The sequence below is a fragment of the Rhinatrema bivittatum genome, chromosome 1, assembly GCF_901001135.1.
Source record: "Rhinatrema bivittatum chromosome 1, aRhiBiv1.1, whole genome shotgun sequence".
Taxonomy (NCBI): Eukaryota; Metazoa; Chordata; class Amphibia; order Gymnophiona; family Rhinatrematidae; genus Rhinatrema; species Rhinatrema bivittatum.
In genome coordinates, this window is record NC_042615.1 from 328,766,176 (window position 1) to 328,791,142 (window position 24,967).

At 44.4% G+C, this 24,967-nt stretch overlaps 1 protein-coding gene across 1 annotated transcript in view; it reads right to left on the reverse strand.

Annotated features, from left to right (window-relative positions):
- MMRN1 (multimerin 1) overlaps positions 1-24,967 on the reverse strand; it is a 152,354-nt gene that overhangs the window by 41,494 nt on the left and 85,893 nt on the right. The window contains exon 6 of the mRNA XM_029597725.1: positions 18,730-20,739. Within this exon, the coding sequence (XP_029453585.1) occupies positions 18,730-20,739 (2,010 nt within the window). The remainder of the gene's footprint in view (positions 1-18,729; positions 20,740-24,967) is intronic.

Sequence of the window (24,967 nt, forward strand, 5' to 3'; positions counted from 1 at the left end):
TACCAAGAGATATGTTTAGCAATATTTACAGGAAATCCTGAAAGTACCTTCAGATCAAATTCCACCACTCACTCGAGTATTTTATATCCCTTTGAGAGATGATTTAAGAAAAGCTTCTGGCGGGACTCTTGGTCCTGTGAAGGAACCAGGCAAGGAAAAAAATGGAGCTGTGGGTCTGAATCTTACGGACTTTCTGAAGTTATCAGACCAAGCTCATGCTGAACGAGCTACCTTGATAGTTAACTTTGCATTGGCAATGGAGATGGACAAGGAATGGATTTTTTATATTTTATACATCGTCTTGAAAAATTTATGGGGATGCAAGTGAGGATATTTCCAGACGTGTCTAAGTACATGCAGAAAAAGAGAAAGCAATAGGGATGTGCAGAGCAAAAGTTTAAGTTCATATGTCCATATGTCCAAAGGGGGTCCCATTTGCGGTCAATATGGACATAAACAGAATTCAATGAGTTGAGTATATGTCCATATGTACAAATAAAAATTTAAACCCCTCACCCTCCTTAATCCCCCCCCCCCAAGACTTACCACAACTCCCTGGTGGTCCAGCGGGGTCAGGACGCCATTTCTGACCAACTTTGCAAGGAGCACGTGACGTCGGCGTCACATCGGAGTGACGCGGCGTCACGTGATTCCCCGCGGGTTCGCACCAGAACGCTCGTTCGGCCCAAAAGGAACTTTTGGCCAGCTTGGGGGGGCCTCCTGACACCCCCCAGCTGGCCAAAAGTTCCTTTTGGGCCGAACGAGGGTGCCGGAGGGAACTCGCGGGGAATCACGTGACGCCGCATCACTGCGACGTGGCGCTGACGTCACGTGATTCCCCGCGGGGTCGCTTCCGGGATCCTCGTTCGGCCCAAAAGGAACTTTTGGCCAGCTTGGGGGGGCCTCCTGACCCCCCCAAGCTGGCCAAAAGTTTCTTTTGGGCCGAACGAGCGTTCCGGCGCGAACCCGCGGGGAATCACGTGACGCCACATCACTCCGACGTGGCGCCGACGTCACTTGCTCCTCGGAAAGGCTTTCAGAAATGGCGTCCTCACTCCTCGCTGGATCACCAGGGAGTTGTGGTAAGTCTTTGGGGGGGGATTAAGGAAGGTGAGGGGTTTAAATTTTTATTTTGGATCAACAATCGCGATTTCCAACTTATTCAACATAGCTATGTTGAATAAGTTGGAAATCCGATCGTTTATGTCTTATCACTTTTTTAAGTTAAAAAAAAAAAAAAGTAGCATTTTACATTTATGTTCAATACGAATGCACACCCCTAGAAAGCAATTCTTGATATTAAGGCCCCAGGTCTTACAGCTGGAGGCATCGTTCATGTTAAGATTTCCCTGTAGATGTCTAGTAAAGTTTAGAGATAAATCTTTTCTCTTTTTCCTGCCATCCCAACTAACACAGTTTTTGTGTGATAAGTCTGAAATACAGCGTGTTTGAGCACTCATAACCTGGCTCCAATGCCTTGATAATGTCTGAATTTGTTCCACCTCATATAATATAGATAACTCCTGCCGATGCTAAGTTTAGATTTATATATGATGATGTGTAAATAGGATCACTTGGATCTCATATAGTGGACTTGAAATGTATACATAGGTTAATGTATTTTCTTATTTTTTAATTGCATGAGAATTTATGTACGTATGCATTTGATTTATTATCAAGACGATTATCTTGATATAATGTTTAAAAAATTAATAAAGATTAAAAAATACCATCTTGGAATCCCAGTTTAGATGTAGTCTATGCATTAAAGAAGCAGAATGCAGGCCAAACAGCTACTGGCATGGTTAAAAGGCGAGGTGAAAGTGGCTATTTTAGCCAAAAAAAACTCTTTCAAAAATTGGAAATCAGGATCTATCTTAAGAAAATAGGAAAAAGCATACGCATTGGCAAGATAGATGTAAAACATTGATAAGATAGGATAAAAGAGAATTTGAAAAGAATCTTGCCATAGAGGGAAAAACTCATAATGAAAACTTTTAGAAATATATTCGAAGCAGGAAACCTGTGAAGGAGTTGATTGGACTGTTAGATGACTGAGGGGCTAAAGGGGCATTTATGGAAGATAAGGCCATTGCAGAAAGATACATTCTTTGCTTTGGTGTTTATTGAAGAGGATATTGGGAAGATACTAATGACAGAAACTGTATTCAATGGTGATGATTCAAAAGAATTGAAGCAAATCATGGTGAGGCTGGAAGATGTAATTGATCAGAATATCAAACTAAAGAGTAGCAAATCACCCAGACCTGATGGTATAAACCCCCGAGTTCTGAAAGAACTAAAAAATAAAATTGCATATCTATTACTAATATATTGTAACCTATCATTAAAATTGTCCATTGTACCTGAAGACTGGAAGGTTGCCAATGTAACCCCAATTTTTAAAAGGCATCCAGGGGTGATCCAGAACACTATAGACCAATGAGTCTTACTTCAGTGCTGGGAAAAATTGAGGAAACTATTCTATAGAGCAAAATCACAGAACATATAAAAAGACATGGTTTAATGGGACACAGCCAACATAGATTTACACAAGTGAAATCTCACCTCACCAATCTGCTACTTTTTTATGAAGGGGTTAATAAACAAGTGGATAATGGCAAGCCATTGGATATAGTGTATTTGGATTTTCATAAGGTGTTTGACTAAGAACCCCATGACAGATTGCCCAGTCGCAAGTCAGTAGCAGCATGGTGACGTCCCCACCCACGACTAATCAACTCAGCCCTTGCCGATGTGTTCACAATGCCGCTATACCGCTCCCGACTCAGGCCTACTTAGGCACACATGCGCAGCACATCACACCTTAAAGACCCTGCAGCAGGAAACCTCTCTACTGGTGCCTCCTGATGGCATCATGTGGCTAGGGATTTAAACCCCAGCCGCAATCCTAACAGTGCCTCTGCAACAGGTTCTCCTGCGAGCTTTGCCTGCAGTGTGTGTTGCTTTTCTCCATCTTCCCATTGCTCCTGTCTGTGCCTTCTGTGTTTCTGCCTGTGCTTCCCATGATTCCTGCCTTCTTCCAGTTGTTCTGATCCTTATCCCTCTTTCCTGGTCTGTGTTCCTTGCTGCGTCTTGTCTGTCCTCGACTTGTCTTCCTGGTTCTGACCACTGCTTTCGATCTTGACTCTTCCTGATTGCCACCTGCAGGGCTGGTGCTAGTTCTTTTGCTGCCCTGTGAGAAAAATTACTGTGCTGCCCCCCCCCCCCCCTCGATTCATTCAGTGCCTGTCCTGGGCCCATCAAATAAAGCCCAGCTCCATCCTGCAATCTATAGTTTTAAAAACTAATAAGCTTTCCCCCCCTAGAACCGATGGATAAGGAAGGGCATTAGGTAACCTAGGTAAACCTTACGGCCTTGCACACACGCCCCCCCCCCCCCCACACACACACACTCCAACACCCTTTACAGACACACACAATTAAATTATGCATTTATAACACATTTTACATGAAAAAGAAAATTCAATTGTATAGTCTTCTCAGGCAAAAATATCACTTAGAACAAGCATATTATATTTACATGCACTCCTGTAGTGCCAAATAGAAAAATCTGCAGAAAAGACACTTGGAACTCCTAATTAGACTTTTTGGGGCTGATGCAATAAAGGCACGTAGAAAGCAGGCACTGAACAGTCAGCGCCCGCTCTCATAACGTGCGCATGGCGCTCCAAAGAGGGGCGCCATGCAATATTTAAATTAGGAGGTCGCGTTAGCAAGGTGTCGAAGGCCTCGGTATTTCCTGGAGACGAGGCCGCTTGGCGATCGATTTCTCTGGGGATAGCAGAGATTCCGGGATCGATGGATGGCGATGTCGATGCCGATGTTTTGGTCGATGTTCCGCCGCTGACTTGGTCGATGCCACGGATGGGATCGGTGATAGATGGTCCCCTGAACCTTCCAGACGAAGTTTTTTAAGGATCAGTCGTTTTGAAACTCCGGGCGGAGATGACTGAGTGGACGTCGATGGAGATGGCAAAGGTTGAAGATGGAACAGTGTTCCATCTTTTCTTGACATGCCTTCCGACCCTTAGCGGTCATCTCAGCACATTTTGGGCAAGATGTGACATCGTGCGATTGGCTCAAGCAAAGTACACACTCGAGGTGTGGGTCTGTAATGGACATTGTCCGATTACAATTGGGACATTTTTAAAATCCCGTGGCCATGTTATTGTCGACAGACGTTGATGAAAATGTGAAGAAAATTTGTGTACTTGAACGAGTCGAAATGAGAAATCTTTTTACTCACCGGCCGGTGGTAAATTATCAGTTTTAGATCTGATTTTATTCAGAGGTGGCCAAGTCTGATCTTTGAGAGCCACAAACAGGCCAGATTTTCAGGATATCCACAATGAATAAAGGTGAACCGGTAGATATAGTATACTTGGATTTTCAGAAGGCGTTTGACAAAGTTCCTCATGAGAGACTTCTAGGAAAAGTAAAAAGTCATGGGATAGGTGGTGATGTCCTTTTGTGGATTGCAAACTGGCTAAAAGACAGGAAACAGAGAGTAGGATTAAATAGACAATTTTCTCAGTGGAAGGGAGTGGGCAGTGGAGTGCCTCAGGGATCTGTATTGGGACCCTTACTTTTCAATATATTTATAAATGATCTGGAAAGAAATACGACGAGTGAGATAATCAAATTTGCAGATGATACAAAATTGTTCAGAGTAGTTAAATCAATAGCAGATTGTGATAAATTGCAGGAAGACCTTGTGAGGCTGGAAAATTGGGCATCAAAATGGCAGATGAAATTTAATGTGGATAAGTGCAAGGTGATGAATATAGGGAAAAATAACCCATGCTATAGTTACACAATGTTAGGTTCCATATTAAGTGCTACAACCCAAGAAAGAGATCTAGGCGTCATAGTGTGGATAACACATTGAAATTGTCAGTTCAGTGTCCTGCGGCAGTCAAAAAAGCAAACAGAATGTTGGGAATTATTAGAAAGGGAATGGTGAATAAAACGGAAAATGTCATAATGCCTCTGTATCGCTCCATGGTGAGACCACACCTTGAATACTGTGTACAATTCTGGTCGCCGCATCTCAAAAAGATATAATTGCGATGGAGAAGGTACAAAGAAGGGCGACCAAAATGATAAGGGGAATGGAACAGCTCCCTATGAGGAAAGACTAAAGAGGTTAGGAGAAGAGACGGCTGAGGGGGGATATGATAGAGGTGTTTAAAATCATGAGAGGTCTAGAACGGGTAGATGTGAATCGATTATTTACTCTTTCGGATAACAGAAAGACTAGGGGGCACTCTATGAAGTTAGCATGTGGCACATTTAAAACTAATCAGAGAAAGTTCTTTTTTACTCAATGCACAATTAAACTCTGGAATTTGTTGCCAGAGGATGTGGTTAGTGCAGTTAGTATAGCTGTGTTTAAAAAAGGATTGGATAAGTTCTTGGAGGAGAAGTCCATTACCTGCTATTAATTAAGTTGACTTAGAAAATAACCACTGCTATTGCTAGCAATGGGAACATGGAATAGACTTAGTTTTTGGGTACTTGCCAGGTTCTTATGGCCTGGATTGGCCACTGTTGGAAACAGGATGCTGGGCTTGATGGACCCTTGGTCTGACCCAGTATGGCATGTTCTTATGTAATATGCATGAGATAGTTTTGCATGCATTGCCTCCATTCTATGAAAATCTAATCATATTAATTGTGGATATCCTGAAAACCTGGTCTGTTTATGGCTGTCGAGGGCTGAAGTTGGCCACCCCTGTAATAATGTTATGAACTTGATGGACATTTGATATGCTGTTGCCACAGTACTACTGACATCTGGGAGAAAAACTTGTAAAAGAAATAGATTATGCATAATGGGCTAGATTTTAAAAGCCCTGCGTGCCGGCGCTCGCAAAGCCCCGGGACGCGCATAAGTCCCAGGGCTTCATAAAAGGGGTGGGAGGGGCATGTCCGGGGGCGGTCCAGGGTGGGTCCGGGGGCATGGCGACAGTTCGGGGGCGGGCCAGGAGGGTGGTCCCGAGTCCCCCGGCACTGCGGCCTGTGCCGGGGGATGCGAGGCGGCACACGCAAGTTACACCTGCTTCAAGGAGGCGTAACTTGCCCACCAAAGGTGTGGGGGGGGGGGGGATTTAGGTAGGGCCAGGGGGGGGGTTAGGGAGGGGAAGGGAGGGGAAGGTGGGGGGACGCGGAAGGAAAGTTCCCTCCGAGGCCGCTCCTATTTCGGAGCGGCCTCGGAGGGAACGGAGGCAGGCTGTGCGGCTTGACACGCGCAGGCTGCCGATTTTGTGCAGCCTTGCGCGCGCCGACCCCGGATTTTATAAGATATGCGTGACTACGCGCGTATCTTATAAAATCCGGCGTACTTTTTAAAGATCTACCTCCAACTGTAAGGTCTAAGGAAAGAATTTGAACATCAAGAAAATGAAAATTATGAAAATCAGCAAAAATAACCATGCTGATTTACTGATAGTACAAAACTGGAACAAGTTAAAGAATCTAAACATCTAGGTAACTGGAATTCAGCTACTGGATCACAGAAGATAGAAAATGTCTAACAGAAGCTGAATAAAGAAGAATGTGCAGTGCACAAAATGACTTTTGGGACTATAAGGGTTTTCTCAGTAGGAACTTAGGAAAGATAATTTTCTAACATTGTGAGTAAATCATGAGGCTGCTATGCACATAAGTTTCACCAATTTACAAAGTGAACAGATACACGGAAACTGACCTTGAAAATTATCCCTAACAATGTGCACAAACTCAACTGCATCAACTTACACCTTCTCTTTGCAACACGTAACTATGCATGCAATGTACATGAATCCTTTTACAAATCAAAAGTATGGGAGTAAATCCAAACGCCACCTCTCCCAGGATGCCTCTTTTTTTCTTCATATAAAAGTATGTGCACAAACTCCAGGCAGATGTATAACAAGCAGACAGAGGAGGGGCGTAACCAAGATGGCCGACTAAGAGGTAGCAGCTCCCGGACGCTCTGATCGTTTCTGAGTTACTTTGGTTATTATTGCCGCATTTCTTGAAAAATGCCCCACAAAAGGAAAGGTAAGGTGAGGGTATACCCATCCGAACCCTCCCTACCTTCTGACCAGAGGCTAATCCGGGAGTACGCGACATCAGTGGCGCAGGCGGCGGCTCCCGCGGGTGGAGGGGTTAGAGGAGAGCCCATTTCACCGGGAGAGATATCTCTAAGCCTGCCGAACCCGAAACATGCGCAGCAAGCTTCCTCCCCAGAATCCCCTGAAGCTACTGGAGAACCCCGAGGAAACTCGGTCGGAGGAGACCAGTCGGTGGGAGCCGAAGGAGTTGGCTCTGGGGTAGCGACGACATCAACTCCCATAAAGCTGAATGGAGCAGTTGGAGAAGGTGGAAGAATGGCGGAGGCAGCTGAGAGAGTGGATTCGACTTCTAGAGCTAATGGGGTGAGTCAGAACACTTACCGGATTGAAAAACCTGCAATTGTGACTTTAGACTCCCTATGGGAGCTTATGGCTGGAATGGACATTAAGATACAGGAGCAATCTCATAAGTTACAAGGGGTTTCTGCCAAATTGGATATTGTAGCCCACGATCATCAGCAAATATTACAGGAACAAGGATCCGTTATCCAAAGGATTGAATCGGAGGTCAAAGATTTAAAAGAAGTCTCAGCAGCATTCTCTAGGGAAAGGCTTGCCACATTACGTAAAATGGAGTTTCTTGAAAACTCTTTCAGACACTTGAACCTTCGTTTATTAAATTTCCCGGTGATTAAGGATGAACAATGCCTAGTAACAATTAAGAAATACCTGGGAGAATTTTTAAAAATCCCCCAGGAGAAAATTCCTGTGATAAAAAAGATATTACATCTTTCTCAGAGGCAAAGTACACCTAGAATAAGTGTTTTGGATAACATGGACAATCTGACACAGTATTTAGAGGCATCAGAAATAGAGGTCGCCAGAAGAGAGACTCTTTTAGTGACTTTCATTTCAGAAGAAGATATTAATTTGATTATGCGTAATTATTATAAAAATTTACGGGTACCTTTCTGTGGGGACTTGGTAAGGATATTTCCTGACCTTGCCAAAGCCACCCAGGTGAGGCGGAAAGCATTTCTTCAAATGAAACCCAATGTATTATCTTTGGGAGCGAGTTTCATTGTGAAATACCCGTGTAAGTGTGTTATAGGCTGGCGTGGGTCTACTTACATTTTCTTTGATATACCACAGTTGAGAGAATTCCTGAGTTCTAAATGCCCAATGACAGTTGAAACAACTATGGAGGGTTAGTAATTAAGAAAGTCTACTCTTGGTTGGCTATTGATTGAATTAGAATTTCCCTATAGATTACTCCTCTGTATTTCCGTACGCCCCCCGAAATATTGTCCTCTATAATGTGATAGTGCAAAACTAAGAGTTAAAATGTTACCTCTAATGGAAATGACAAAATTTTGTTTTCTTTCGTATTTCATTGTAAAAGCACTCAAATTTCTGTATGACAAAGAAGTATTTGTTATTATAATTTGAAAAATTTAATAAAGAATAAATTAAGATGTATAACAAGCTACTTCCGTGCAAAGACCTGTGTTTTATGTTGCAGAAATGATTTTGAAAATTCACCCCTTAAAGCTAAAGAAATAGCTTCTGAGTGCATCCATCATCTTAGTGCTAAGAAACTGAAATATAGTACAGAGATCATGAAGATAATCCCTGTATTTGAAATGAGGTGTTATAAAAGATTCTAGGGGCATGATCTCAGATGAAAGAGTATGTGAAATGCTGGGAGCTGGGAAAGCTTAGTAGAAGACCTAGTCAAAGGGAAAATTAGGTTTGCTTGCATGATAGATGGCAAAAGAGATGGAAGAAAGCAGAGAGCAGTCTTGGGTGCTGATAGTATAAACATGGGCAAAACAAGGAGGAAAGCCGTGGAAACATAAAAATAAATAAAATGAAAGGAAAGCAGAGTTCAAAGTGAATTGGAGCAGCATATTTGGCAACTTTTGTATCAAAGGTGGCATTTGTTGGTGATAATGAAAGTTCTACTTTCAGAAGTCAAAAAAGATATTGAGTGAACTGAGCCATTGTCCTCACCATTTTTTCTGTCTCCCAGTTCTCTGCTATTACATTTTCTTTATATATTTCTTACACTGTCTTTGCCTTCATCTTCTTTCTTCAATTTTCTTTATATTTTTCATTTTCATTCTGAACCAGAGTAGACAGTTCCAATCCTGCAGTGCCACAGATCTGATTTTCAGGCCATCCACAATGAATATGTATGATATCTATTTTTATGCAATGTAGGCAAGTGCATGCAAATATACCTCATACATATTCATTGTAGATATCCTGAAAACCAGACCCGGTTATAGCATTCCAAGACCAGCATTGTCTACCCGTGTTCTAAATCATATTCAACTTTTTCTTTCTTTTCCTTTTTCTAATTCTATTTCTGGTATGAGCTTCAGTTTCTCTACATTTTTCTCTTTTTCTATGCATTTTGTCTTTTTCTTTTTTCAATTTTTTAGTAGCTGTCACTCCGTGTTTTGTTCACTCACTCTCAACTCTTTTTACCTGTTTCCCTATATTTTATTCCACTATTTATTTATTTATTGATTGTCTCCTTCATTCGATTTATATACCATTCAATTCATAAAAGACTCTAGGCAGGTTTACAGAATATAAAACAAGGCTTTTTGCATCTACTATAAATATTTGCTTCCATTATTCGTGGCTTTTTTCTCAGAGGTAGATTTTCAAAGGGTTACACACGTAAGATACGCGCGTAACTCCCGAAAACCTACCCCCGCGCACGCCGAGCCTATTTTGCATAGGCTCGGCGGTGTGTGCAAGCCCCGGGACGCACGTATGTCCCAGGGCTTTGAAAAATGGGCGGTCCGGGAGCGGGGCCGGGGGTGGGGCAGCGGTCCAGGGGCATGGCCGAGTGCCCTGACACAGCAGCCTGTGTCGGGGCCTGGCCAGCCGGCACGCGCAAGTTACGCCTGCCAGAGGCAGGCATAACTCCATCGAAGAAGGTGGGGGGGGGCATTTAGGTAGGGCCGGGGGGTGGGTTAGATAGGGGAAGGGAGGGGAAGCCGGGGGTGGGGGGACAGGGAAAGCCATCGGGGCTCCCCTCGGGCTCGGGGCGCGCAAGGTGCACGTGTGCAACCCCTTGTGTGCGCCGACCCTGGATTTTAGAACATGCGCACCAGGTTGCGAGAACAAATCTACACCTGCACATATGTTTAAGATCTGCCCCTCGGTGCTTAACCATTTTTACTCCATATTGTTTTGCCTCTTGGGTCTGACTCTTTGATTAACCTGTATCTCTTTCCTTTCCTCTTGTCAAGATGGTGACGTGGATTGCAAACTGGCTGGCAGGTAGAAGGCAGAGTGCAATGGTGAATGGAACCTACTCTGAAAAGAGAGAGGTTTTAAGTGGTGTGCTGCAAGGAGCGGTGTTGGGACCAGTGGTGTTCAATATCTTTGTGAGCGATATAGCGGAGCGGATAAAGGGTAAAGTCTGTCTGTTTGCGGATGATACTAAGATCTGCAACAGGGTGGACACCCCAGAAGGAGTGGAGAGAATGAGATGTGATTTAAGAAATCTCGAGGAGTGGTCCAAAACCTGGTAGCTGAGATTCAATGCTAAGAAGTGCAGAGTCATGCATCAAAATGGGGTGCGGCAATGCAAAGTAACTGTATGTGCTGGCGGGTGAAGTGCTGATGTGTACGGAGCAAGAGAGGGACCTTAGGGTCATAGTATCTAGCAATCTGAAGATGGGAAAGCAGTGTGACAAGGCTATAGCTAAAGCCAGATGAATGCTGGGCTGCATAGAAAAATGAATATCTAGCAAGAAAAAAGGTGATAATTCTCTTGTACAAGTCCTTGGTGAGGCCCAACCTGGAGTACTGTGTTCAGTTCTGGAGTCCATATCTCAAGGGAGACAGAGATAGGATGGAGGCAGTTTAGAGAAGGGAGACCAGAATGATGGAAGGTCTCCATCATATAACCTATGAGAACAGGCTGAAGGCACTAAATATGTATACCCTGGAAGAGAGGAGACACAGAGGGGACATGATACAGACCTTCAGATACAGGAAAGATATAAACGATGCACAACTGAAAACTAACCTCTTCTAATTGAAAGCTATAAGGAGAACGAGGGGTCAAAATATGAAACACCAGATAGGAAAACTCAAATTGAATGTCAGGAAATATTTCTTCACGGAGTGGGTTGCGGACACCTGAAATACCCTTCTGGAGGAGATGGTGAAGAATAAGACAGTGAGGAACTTCAAGAGGGCATGGGATAAACTCTGCAGATCCCTAAGGAGCTAAATCTAAGAGCCATGGGGGTTAATAATAACAATTGGGAGCTAAAGTTTAAATTTTGATTATTTAGCATACTATTTAGTTTGCTGTGTTAATATTATGAAATAATGTATTTACTTCTTTCTTCTTGGAAATGCAAATAATTTTAAATATTAATTGCTAACTACTGTAAACCGATTTGATATGCTCGCATGAAAAGTCAGTATATAAAAATTATTAAATAAATAATTAAATATTTAAATAAATCCAAAAGTCATTGGGGTTTACAGAACAATTAGATGACACTGGGTGAGAATGTACAGTCTGATAAATATAAAATATGAAACAATTATATAATATACAACATCCTAGCAATACTACCTGTGTTGTGGCGCCTGGCTGGTCCCCCCTACCTCTTTCACTGCCCATCACTGCTGCAGCCCGACGTGGTGCGGCCCGTTCTGCGGCAGGCCGATCACGGCCCTCCACGCGGCCGCCAATGCCGTCTTCCTCCAGCCAGCAGGGCCCCTCCTAGGCTTGCGCGGGAGGCTCCGCCATTTAAAGGGGCTGCAGCAGGAAACCTCGGCCTGGCTCCGGGAGATGACGTCATGCTACCAGGGTATTTAAACCCCACAGCAGTCTCCAGCTCCTTGCCTTTGCAACAGGTCGTCTCCTCGGAGTGCTAGTTGCTGTTCCAGACGTCTCTTCGTCTTGTTCCTGCTTTGATCATGAAAGGTCTTGAACGAGAAGATGTGACTCTGTTATTTATACTTTCAAATAATAATAGAAGGACTAGGAGGCATTCCATGAAGTTAGCAAGTAGCACATTTAAGACTAATCAGAGAAATTCTTTTTCACTCAACGCACAATAAAGCTTTGGAATTTGTTGCCAGAAGATGTGGTTAGTGCAGTTAGTGTAGCTGGGTTCAAAAAAGGTTTGGATAAGTTCTTGGAGGAGAAGTCCAGTAACGGCTATTAATCAAGTTTACTTAGGGAATAGCCACTGCTATTAATTGCATCAGTAGCATGGGATCTTCTTAGTGTTTGGGTAATTGGCAGGTTCTTGTGGCCTGGTTTGGCCTCTGTTGGAAACAGAGGCCAAACCCTCTACCCTTGGTCTGATCCAGCATGGCAATTTCTTATGTTCTTATGTTCTTATGAACCTGTTCTTGGTTTCATTCTTGCTCCTGTTCCAGTCCGCGTGATCCTGTATCCAGTCTTGTGTTCCAATTCCTGCCTTCCTGCCTTCCTGACCGTGCCTTTGTTCCTGTCTCTGGCCTCCTCCTTGATCCTCAGTTCCTGTGTCCCAGTCCTTGGCTTGATCTCCTGGTTTGACCTCAGCTTGTCCTCTTGTCTCCGCTTGTCTGCTGGCCGTCTCGACCCTTGGCCTGGTACTTCGTTCTTGCTTGACTGCTGCATGCCCTGGACCTTCGGATAGGACTCCGTTCCACACATTCGCTGCCAGCCCTGACCTAGATCTCCGACACTGTATTCGTCTTCAGCTTCATCATTTTCATCGAGGCACCTGCACCTAAGTTCTGCCGGGCCCGGCACCCAAGGGCTCAACCTCCTGGGAAGGAGGCTGATATAGGTGAAGGTCCTGCCGGGTTGTCCTCGCCAGCTCCACCTAACGGAGACGAGAACTACTGGGGGCAATCCCTCAGTGGTCACACATCACTTGTCCCTGCCCAAGGGTCCACAACCCCAACGATCTGCTTCAACAGAACGGGTGGGGGGGAGGGGGACTGGAACTCTAGTGACAAAAAAAATGGGCACGGACTAAAGGTCTGTGGATCCAATATAAAATAAGATTGCTGGGCTGACTGGAAGGGCTTTTTGGTCTTTTTCTGCCATCAACCTATGTTTCTCTTTTCTAAATATTTTTCAATCATTTTTCTTTCAGTCTCTCTTACACACACACACACACTTTGCCTCCCTGTTTTTCTCAGGCCCCTGATCTGTATTTTGCCTCTAAGCTCCATTTCCCCCGCTTGTTCTCATCCTTCTATCTCCCTTACATATATCCACATCACCTTTTTCCTGTACAGCTCAGTCACTTCCTCCCTTCTGTTTTGTAACCTCTAGTCTACCCCTTCCTCCATCTACCCCTTCTCCTCCCCATTGTTATAGACTTACCCACTGCTGCGCGTTAGTCCTTCACCTAACAGCAGGTCCTTTCCCATCAATTAGAGTCTCTGCTCCCTCAGTAGTGACTGGCCTCTGGCCTACTACTTCTTGGTATAAAGCACAAATTTGAAAGCCCTTGTTCTGTTTAATCAGTTAAGGTTTTAAAATGTCAAGTCACATGGATCAGACAGCATTGGTAAGAGCAGCTGTACAAATGAGGTGACTGAAAGAAATCACAGAGCAGGTCCAGATATATGTGTTTGTTTGTCATTGGGTATTTTGTAGGACTGGTGACAGATCCATTGTTAAGGCAGAGTTATGTTCTTGTTAAAAGGACAAGAAGCCAAACTCCATCTGTGAGGTATTGTCTGCCAGTTGCTGAACAAACAACCCTTTAAACAAGTAATAAAATACCATTGAGGTCTACTGGGAAACTGTTTAGGAACAAATCAGATATTCAGTCACTCAGATGAAACAGTTGATACACAGCCTGCCAACAGCTGAGTCGGGGTACAACTATTGCATCTGGGAACTATGCAGAGTCGATTATGCTCAGGATTAGTATCTAACGATTTTAAATCTGTATTAAATAAAAACAGTACGTGAAAGCAATAGTTCTACCGATCAGGTATATCCAGGGATGATTGTACTTGAAAAGGGCAATTAACCTCTGCAACTTCATTTTTTTTCTGGTAATTATTTGATTTTAAAATACTAGTGCAGTTTGGTCAATACTGTATAACTATTCACCGTGAAACATATTTCCTGCTGTCTCATGCTATTGATCTGTCAGAGCATTTGTCCTTGCAGATTGAATGAGAACATTTTGAAGAAAAATTGAGATGGTCTATAAGTCCAAAATGGAATGGTGTGTCACTCCTAATCAGGAAAGGAGATCGTTCATTGTGCACATTAACTTACTATAAATTACCAATAAAGAAACACTTTCTTCCAAGGGTTCTCTCTACAATATTCTCAGAACCTGATATTCAGGGCCACTGAGCCAGATAAGTAGGGACTTTTCAGGAAAAATGGCAGCATTTCAAGACTGGGCCATGTTCAGCAACTGCCACATAGCTGGATAACTATTTATTCAGCTAAATATCTGGCTAATTGGTAGGCAGGACAGGGTATTCCAGGGAGGAGCTACTTATCCGGTTAACCCCTAGATTCATCAAGCCACAGGAAGGGATCCCGCTATCGCAGGGGGTGTTGTCACGATAGTGGGGCCACTCCCCTGAAAAAGCAGCGTGGCTACACGGCACGTTCCTTTGTGTTGCAGCCAAATACTGTGACACAATGGAACTCAGCAAGCAGCCCTTTAACATGACTGCCATTGCCTTAAAAGGTTGCTGGCCCCCTCAAAAAAACCCATGGCCAACAGAGAGGTTGAGCAGAGGTCAGCGTTGGCAAGTCTTGGGGGGGACTCCTGACCTCCCCAAGACTTGCCAAAAGTACCTGTTGGTCCAGCGGGGGTCCTGGAGCGATCTCCTGCACTTGGCGCCATCTTGTGCTCCTACCATGTGACAGGGGCCGACTAATGGCACCGGTAGCCCCTGTGACATAGAAAGGGCAAAGGCTATCAGCGCCATTTTGAATACTGGCAGCCGACAGCCCGAGTGCAGGAGATCGCTCCAGGACCCCCGCTGGACCACCAGGGACTTTTGGCAAGTCTTGAAGGGGGTCAGGAGGGTGAGGAGTTGTAGTTAATTAAATGTAAAGGGTTGGGATGGGGTTTTTTTTGGGAAACAAATACATATGTAACTAATGAATGGATCGGGGTCCCCGAGAATGAATGCAATGGATTTGAGTCCCGACGAATCCGAATACCGAATGGGACGAATCCGTCCCTGCTGCACATCCCTACTATCCACCATAGTTATTTCGCTGCAACAAACATGAGAATTCCCCCAATCTTCCCCCCCTCCACTCAATGTACACCGAACCTTCTCATATTATTCATACCCATCCTTGTTCAGCCATCAAGCAATCATCATATTAACTTGTAATATATAACAATTACACCTTGACCATTTGCTTAACCATCGATCTTTCAGCCTTAAGCGGTTACAACGCTCATTGTTACAAACTAAAGGACGTACTGGACCATCAGCCAATGATACATTTTCACTTGTAACAGATAAGAACTGTACCCTAACCATTGATTTAACTTGTTTCTTTTAACTTTTATAAATGCTCGATGTATTTGACAAAAGGGATCATCTGGCTCCCTGCCCTACTTAGCTATTCGTTAATCGTTGTGACAAGTGACACTTAGTTTAATTTAGTTTACTTCAACTTTATCGTTTAACTGTTTTATACGTTCCATGTATTTGACATAAGGAAACACCTTGTTTCCTGCTCCCTTCAGTTGTCTGTAAACCGTTGTGATATGCAAAATCGAACATCGATATATAAAAATAAATAAATGATCACCTACCCAAAATGGTAGAGAACACAAGAGGATGTCAGCTGGGCAGACTGGGTGAGCCAATTGCTCCTTGTCTGCTATCATCTGCTGAGTCACCATGTATGATATGAACCATTCACCTAGGACCTTGGATAGATTCAGGCTATCACTACTGTAAAGTGTTTCATCTTTTCATGTATAGCCCCAGTACCTAAGAAATCCAAAGCCCTCTACTTTTTGCCAGTTGTTTAGCCATGAATTGAAGTTACTAGTGCAACATAGCCTGTCCTCCCTCTTGACATATACAGGAAATAATTTAGAAAACACCAATGTCTTTGACAGTTTCCTACGTTCCCCCTTTCTAATAAACTCTTCTTGTACTACACTGACTTTTATTGCCAGCCAGGTCATTTGTCCAAATTGTGGCACTAGTCTCACCTTCCCTTTTTCTCTTCTCCGGCAAAACTATGAATGTGGTTTATATCCCAGCTAGCCAAGGATCATGACTGGTATTCATGTTTCTTACCACTCCCTAATTCTCCCCCTAAATCTGTTCTTCTGATTATAAGATCCCCGCCACCAGAAGGAGTCTTAGCTTCTGATTTTCCACCTGAAAATGATATAATCTGCTTTGAGTTGTTTTCATGGGAGGCTACCTATCAAATTTGACACAAATGTAAATTAAAGCAAATTGTGCACTATGGTGAGCCTCCACCTTCTACTCTGTCCCCACATAAGATGTCTCTGTGACTTTCATTTATTGCCAGTGCTGTAAATGAGTTTTTAGAGACACTGTTTTGGACATATCTCTGATTCACAAATTTATGTTAAATCACTATAATTCATCTGCTCCCTGTTTTTGAATCCCTTGTGGAAGTGGGAGCAGACTTCATATACCTTGGGCATTTCGTCCCGAGCTCAGTCATCTTCATTCTTTCTTCAGAGAGCTGGATAGAGATAGCACAACATCAAAGCCTTCAAAAAGTCTCGCTAAAGCTTGCTGCCCTTTGGTTATTACACTGTACAGCTCTCATCATTTTTACTCCTTTAAAATATGTTTCCATAAACATGAATCTAGTGCTCTTCAATATATATTTCCTAATTGTCTCTTATAATCACTGAAATATATATTGTTTAAATAAACAGATTTGAGTCCTGGAATCATTTTGCCTTAAGATTTCAGAAAGTGCCTTCCCCATTCACTGAGACGAGTCCCTCTATCTATGTAGAAACTGGAAGTAGGGTTGGTGGGTGAGTGTAAGAAAGGGAAAATGCAGGAACAAGAGGTGATTTTGAAAAATATTTTTGTGCTTAAAATCATGAATATATTTTATTTGACAGTTGCTATTGGATACAAATATACTATTTCCCACTATCGAACATCTACAGGCCAAAAAGGAGTTTAGCGAATCAAGGCCTGACTAATTAATTGAAATAAGTATCAAGACCTTATTGGAATCTCCACTAGATGGCCCTAGTGTAGGACATTAGGTTAGGGGTTAGGAGAGGAGCGTACCATTTCCTAAGAGCACCTTCAGTGAGATTGCTGGCATGGTGAGCTCCAGGCTGCACAAAAGCAGACATAGTGGAAGTTCAGTGTGGCATTTTTAGTTTAACTTAGAAGGAGAAGCATTGTAATTTTCTTTGGTTCGTTATCTCTGGTAGGCCAGGCGAAATGACCTAGCATTCCCAGAATAGGAAGGAGGCAGTATACCTTCTCAGTCCAGAAGCTGGCTAGTGAGGTTGCCCCATTTTGTTGTTGGTGTTGTTTTTTTCAATTTGAGAACTTTTGAATTTTACTTTTTGGTCTGGATTACCTTAGTCCTTGCTCAAGGAGTGATAATCTTTCTCCCTCTGGGAAGAATTCAGATGAGAGAAACTCTTTTGTTCCATCTCACACTCGGGGACTCTGTTTTATTAATTATTTTTGATGGAGATTTTCTTTTTGTTTATTATTTACTTATTTGCTTATTAAATAATTATTCTGCAATTCTAATATACATTGTGGATTATTTCATACACACATAATAAAATACAAACAAACACACATCAACAAATAAATTGGGAGGAAGTTTGCTGCCATGCTTCCTGTCCAAGGGTGGGGAAAGGAGAAGAGTTATTTTTCGCTGCTGCACAGACCTTTCATCCGAAAGATCCCCTATTTACCATGTGAAGAGAAGAACTGTGAGAAAGAATTTTTGTTTGTCTGGAGACAGCTATTGTAGTCTTTGCCCCAGAAGAAGAGAGGAGATTTGGGAGTCTGGAGAATTTGGAATACATCAGGACCATAGGTATTGTCTAAGTAGGGATTCCACTTCATCTGGAAGACTCCTGCCCAATTGGGAGACTTGCCTTTCCATGCCCTGGAAGGTAAGACTGTTTCAAGACCTTAATACCAAGAGACACTTTCACAGACAGAGGAGCAGTTTGAAAATAACTTTGGGGCAAGGATGCGGCCATGTTCAATTGTGTGTGGTGCAAGTTGATTACTTTAGAAGATCAGCCTTAAAGGTTAAGTTGGAACACCCAGTCAGAGAGTCCTGTCTATTTATTTTGGTATCTATAACCTGTTAGTAATATGCACCCAGTGGAGAGTTCTCCTTCTCCCCACACCTTGTGCTCTGGAAGTCTATCCTCCCCCCTTTTGGAAAGTTCATGTCCTGGGGTTGCTGGACTGCACATGAACTTAGCCCTGGGAAAAATGTATGACCCCTACCTTCCCAGAAAATACCAAAAGAGGAGCAAGATAAGCTTCTTTCACCATTCTTGATTGCTGTGTCAGTAAACGTCTCACATGAATCAATAAATCAGCCAATTATAATGAATTGCAAAACAAAATATATTTTTTAGCAGTTTCTGTCCTTTAGATATATTACCTGGATCAAAATTACTATCTGTGTTCCTCTGACTTCGGCCTTGCAGAGCTGTGGTGATATTCATGGGCGACATTTTTGGCAAAGCTGGTTTCCTGACCGTCGCTTTCATCTGTCTCTGCAGCTTTGCAATGTTACTTATAATATCAGAGAGAGATTTATCCATATACAGGGTGAAATTTGACAAAAGAGTCTCTGTTCTTGTTTCAGTAACAGACACTATAAATTCCTTTAATCCATTCTGCAGAGTTGTGGCATTAGGCTGGGCAGCTTTTATTTGCTGAGGCACACTAGCATTCACTTTCTGAATGGCCACATAGACATTCTGGCATAACCCTTGAGTTCCATGAACTGTCTTATTTAAAAGGGGCATGGTATTTGCTAATTTGATTGATCTTGCTTCCAGTGCCTTTATTCTAGAATTCAGTGCTTGAATCTTAAGGGATATAGCCTGTTCTTTTTCTCCTGCATTTTTGCAATCAACTTTTGTCTTTGCTAGAAAGGAGGGGTTTGCCATTATCTGGCTTAATTGAGTTTCAATGTTGTACAAGCGAAAATCATAGTTCTTTTCATTCTGTGAAGAATTAATTTGCTTGTCTTCTAGAAGGCTGATAGTTTGATGATACTGATTGACTTTGGAGATTATTTCATTCAGAACTTGATAAGCAGATGCCCCAGTCTTCTGCAAGTTGTTCTCAGGTTCACCATATGAAATATTGGAAAGGACCTCAATAGTTTTCAGCACGTTTTGATTTCTCATAGTTTTACTGATCAGCATCTGGAAGGACTCATTCAACTGAATTAACTGAGGAATCAAAGCTAACACCATGTCTAACTTCTTAACTGTATCATTATGAAGCTCAGAGTTGTCTTTTATGTTATAAATCGTCTCTTTCAGTACATAGTTATCCTGAATGAAATCCACTGCATTGTTGATAACTGTCAAGGTACTATTTAAGCCATCCTCAGTCTCCATGAGGCATTCATTAATGCGTCTTTCAAATTTTTGGTCATGGGACTGAACTTCATCTCTTAGCACCTCTTGTTCCTTAGTGAGTTCTTTGACATTAGAACTTAGACTATTAATTATAGCGGTAAGGTTTTCAAGCTGCTGGTTGACTCTAGCTACTTCATTTTGATGTTCAGAATCTGCTGTGCCACTAAATGGTGCTCCCTGCTCAATGAAAGGTTGGAGTATCTCCATGTCATAACATAAATCATTTATTTGATCATTCATTTTATCTATTTTATCATCCATTGGAAATACAACATCAGAGAGAGTTTTGTTGAAGACACGCATGTTTTCTTGTGTACATTTGAGCTGTTTCTCAAAGTCATTCTTACATAGTAAAAACTTGTCTTCACATGCCTTTTGGTTAGAGTCTTTCTGAAGTTCTAAAGTCATTGTGAGGTTGTTGATCTTGCAGTCCTGGGCACTGACTTCCTCATACAACTGTAACATCAATAGACTCTGCTTCCTTATCTTATCTTGCAGGGCAATGATATGTTCAGTGACATTCTCATTCTCTGACTTTTCTGTTGCAACCCCCTTTTCTTCTTGCATGTTTTCACCAGATAATAGCTGCTCATGAAGCTCCCTCATTTTAGAAAGAGTCTTATTAAGGGATTCATAGTAGATGCTGCTTCTTGACCGCTCATGTTCCAAATCATTTTCTAATGATTTATGATTTTCCTGTAGCTCTTTTAAAGAACTATCATAGGCCCTGGTGATTTCCTTTCTCATTTCTTCAATGTGGTTCTTAAGATCCAGAATATCGGTCACCGTTGGCCTACTTTCCTCTTCAATGGCAGATTTCTTTGTGTTTTCTGTGATTAAAGACACTGTCTCATTTAACTGTTTTGTTTCTTCTTTTGTGCTCTCAAGCTCAACAGATAAACTGGACACAGTCTTAAAAAGCTGGGCTACGGTCTCTTGCATGTCACTTTGGAGCTCTTGAACCTGCTCTTTTACGATGTCCTTGATTAGCTCATTGATACTTTTAGACTTGAGGCCTAAAAAATATACAAAAATAGAAAGTAAGTCAGCACCGTACACACCAGTGATATTTGATGAAAAATATACCTTTCTTTTTTAGACCCAGCTGTTTCCTTCTGCATCTTTGGTCTTCCAGATCAATTCTGGAAATCCCAGGGTACCTTCACCTGAAGGTATCCTGGGATTTTTTTTCCATTTGTTGCCCTCTACCTTTCACATCAAGTCCAGCCATCACAATGACAGGAATCATAGATTGGCTAGTAATGACAGATAGACAATGGTTTTCGCCAGCGACAAGTATGCATATCCCTGGAGCCTAGTCAATAGATTCACTTTTTTGCAATGACGAACTCCCTCCTTCTTAAGATCTGCAAACATTTCTTAGGCAACATTTCTAGACCCCTGTAAGCCTAAGAAATTGAAGCCAGGCTCAGGAATTGAATATGGATTTTCCACATGGCAGCATATAGCACTGCTACTAAGCAATTGAACAAACCCCAACATGATATTACTTTTGAATGTTAAATATTATGAACAATTAGATAATGAAAGAAGTCAATGCAATCATACTTGCTGTGTTGCCTGTTGTGCTTGATTGATATCATTCTCTGAAATGCTGCTTTTGTATAATATAATTTATTGTAAAGCCATGGCTGATATAGTGATATTCTGTAATATTTATTTGCAAACACCTTAAAGAAGATCTGGACAGAACAATGGTATTTGGTAGGGATGTGAATCGTTTTCCATATCGTCTTAACGATAGAAATTGTGTGGCAGGGCAAGAAAATCGTCTTAGGCACGATTTTTTAGTTAAAAAATCGTTAAAAATCGTTTTTTCCGATTAGTGCGCACTAACTCCGAGTTAGTGCGCACTAACGGGAGTTAGTGCGCACTAACAGGGAGTTAGTGCGCACTAACTGAAAATGATACAATTTGACACTTTTCAGGTCAGTTAAGGTCAGTTTAGGAATGAATATGTATTCCTATTGGCTGCCCTCTTATTTATTCATGTTACCAAGTTTCCTACTGACAGTATATGGGGGATGGGAAATGGAAACAGTTGGTAGCTTGACAAAACAAGTAATGTGATCAGTCAATGTGACTAGAACTTGTGCCCTAACCCTGATACCAGGGGTATTGTGATCTTCCTGCACACAGTGCCCTATCCCTATTAATACCAGGAGTGTTGTGATCTTCCTGCACACAGTGCCCTATCCCTAATACCAGGGGTGTTGTGATCTTCCTGCACACAGTGCCCTATTCCTGATACTGGGGGTGTTGTGATCTTCCTGCACACAGTGCCCTATTCCTGATACCGGGGGTGTTGTGATCTTCTTGCACACATCCCGATATCAGGGATAGGGCACTGCATGCAGGAAGATCACAACACTCCTGGTATTAATAGGGATAGGGCACTGCATGCAGGAAGATCACAACACTCCTGGTATTAATAGGGATAGGGCACTGCATGCAGGAAGATCACAACACCCCTGGTATCAGGGATAGGGCACTGTGTGCAGGAAGATCACAATACCCCGGAGGAGTGAGGGTCAGGCAGCTCCCCCCTGTCTGTGAAGCCAGCCTCTCACTAGTAATGCAGGGAGGGAGCTGTCTCAGACTTCACCATCCTTCCCCCCCCCCTCACCCACACACCATTCACTAGCTGGGACATGGGGGAAGTCAGGAGTGAGGGTCAGGCAGCTCCCCCCTGTCTGTGAAGCCAGCCTCTCACTAGTAATGCAGGGAGGGAGCTGTCTCAGACTTCACCATCCACCCCCCCCCCCCTTACCCACACACCATTCACTAGCTGGGACATGGGGGAAGTCAGGAGTGAGGGTCAGGCAGCTCCCCCCTGTCTGTGAAGCCAGCCTCTCACTAGTAATGCAGGGAGGGAGCTGTCTCAGACTTCACCATCCACCCCCCCCCCTCACCCACACACCATTCACTAGCTAGGACATGGGGGAAGTCAGGAGTGAGGGACAGGCAGCTCCCCCCTGTCTGTGAAGCCAGCCTCTCACTAGTAATGCAGGGAGGGAGCTGTCTCAGACTTCACCATCCTCCCCCCCCCTCACCCACACACCATTCACTAGCTGGGACATGGGGGAAGTCAGGAGTGAGGGTCAGGCAGCTCCCCCCTGTCTGTGAAGCCAGCCTCTCACTAGTAATGCAGGGAGGGAGCTGTCTCAGACTTCACCATCCTCCCCCCCCCCTCACCCACACACCATTCACTAGCTGGGACATGAGGGAAGGCAGGAGTGAGGGTCAGGCAGCTCCCCCCTGTCTGCGAAGCCAGCCTCTCACTAGTAATGCAGGGAGGGAGCTGTCTCAGACTTCACCATCCTCCCCCCCCCCTCACCCACACACCATTCACTAGCTGGGACATGGGGGAAGTCAGGAGTGAGGGTCAGGCAGCTCCCCCCTGTCTGTGAAGCCAGCCTCTCACTAGTAATGCAGGGAGGGAGCTGTCTCAGACTTTACCATCCTCCCCCCCCCCCCCCTCACCCACACACCATTCACTAGCTGGGACATGGGGGAAGTCAGGAGTGAGGGTCAGGCAGCTCCCCCCTGTCTGCGAAGCCAGCCTCTCACTAGTAATGCAGGGAGGGAGCTGTCTCAGACTTCACCATCCTCCCCCCCCCTCACCCACACACCATTCACTAGCTGGGACATGGGGGAAGTCAGGAGTGAGGGTCAGGCAGCTCCCCCCTGTCTGTGAAGCCAGCCTCTCACTAGTAATGCAGGGAGGGAGCTGTCTCAGACTTCACCATCCTCCCCCCCCCCCTCACCCACACACCATTCACTAGCTGGGACATGGGGGAAGTCAGGAGTGAGGGTCAGGCAGCTCCCCCCTGTCTGTGAAGCCAGCCTCTCACTAGTAATGCAGGGAGGGAGCTGTCTCAGACTTCACCATCCTCCCCCCCCCCCTCACCCACACACCATTCACTAGCTGGGACATGGGGGAAGTCAGGAGTGAGGGTCAGGCAGCTCCCCCCTGTCTGTGAAGCCAGCCTCTCACTAGTAATGCAGGGAGGGAGCTGTCTCAGACTTCACCATCCTCCCCCCCCCCCCTCACCCACACACCATTCACTAGCTGGGACATGGGGGAAGTCAGGAGTGAGGGTCAGGCAGCTCCCCCCTGTCTGTGAAGCCAGCCTCTCACTAGTAATGCAGGGAGGGAGCTGTCTCAGACTTCACCATCCTCCCCCCCCCCCCCTCACCCACACACCATTCACTAGCTGGGACATGGGGGAAGTCAGGAGTGAGGGTCAGGCAGCTCCCCCCTGTCTGTGAAGCCAGCCTCTCACTAGTAATGCAGGGAGGGAGCTGTCTCAGACTTCACCATCCTCCCCCCCCCCTCACCCACACACCATTCACTAGCTGGGACATGGGGGAAGTCAGGAGTGAGGGTCAGGCAGCTCCCCCCTGTCTGTGAAGCCAGCCTCTCACTAGTAATGCAGGGAGGGAGCTGTCTCAGACTTCACCATCCTCCCCCCCCCCCCCCTCACCCACACACCATTCACTAGCTGGGACATGGGGGAAGTCAGGAGTGAGGGTCAGGCAGCTCCCCCCTGTCTGTGAAGCCAGCCTCTCACTAGTAATGCAGGGAGGGAGCTGTCTCAGACTTCACCATCCTCCCCCCCCCCCCTCACCCACACACCATTCACTAGCTGGGACATGGGGGAAGTCAGGAGTGAGGGTCAGGCAGCTCCCCCCTGTCTGCGAAGCCAGCCTCTCACTAGTAATGCAGGGAGGGAGCTGTCTCAGACTTCACCATCCTCCCCCCCCCCTCACCCACACACCATTCACTAGCTGGGACATGGGGGAAGTCAGGAGTGAGGGTCAGGCAGCTCCCCCCTGTCTGTGAAGCCAGCCTCTCACTAGTAATGCAGGGAGGGAGCTGTCTCAGACTTCACCATCCTCCCCCCCCCCCCCTCACCCACACACCATTCACTAGCTGGGACATGGGGGAAGTCAGGAGTGAGGGTCAGGCAGCTCCCCCCTGTCTGTGAAGCCAGCCACTCACTAGTAATGCAGGGAGGGAGCTGTCTCAGACTGGTATCAGGGTTAGGGCACTGTGTGCAGGAAGATCACAACACTCCTGGTATTAATAGGGATAGGGCACTGTAAGAGATGACTGTAGTAGATTGAATAAAGATCTGATGTTTCTGCTCTCCTCACACCAAACAAAAACAACACACAAGCAGAGAAGCCCTTCTTACAAAGCTGAGCTAGTGAGTTAAG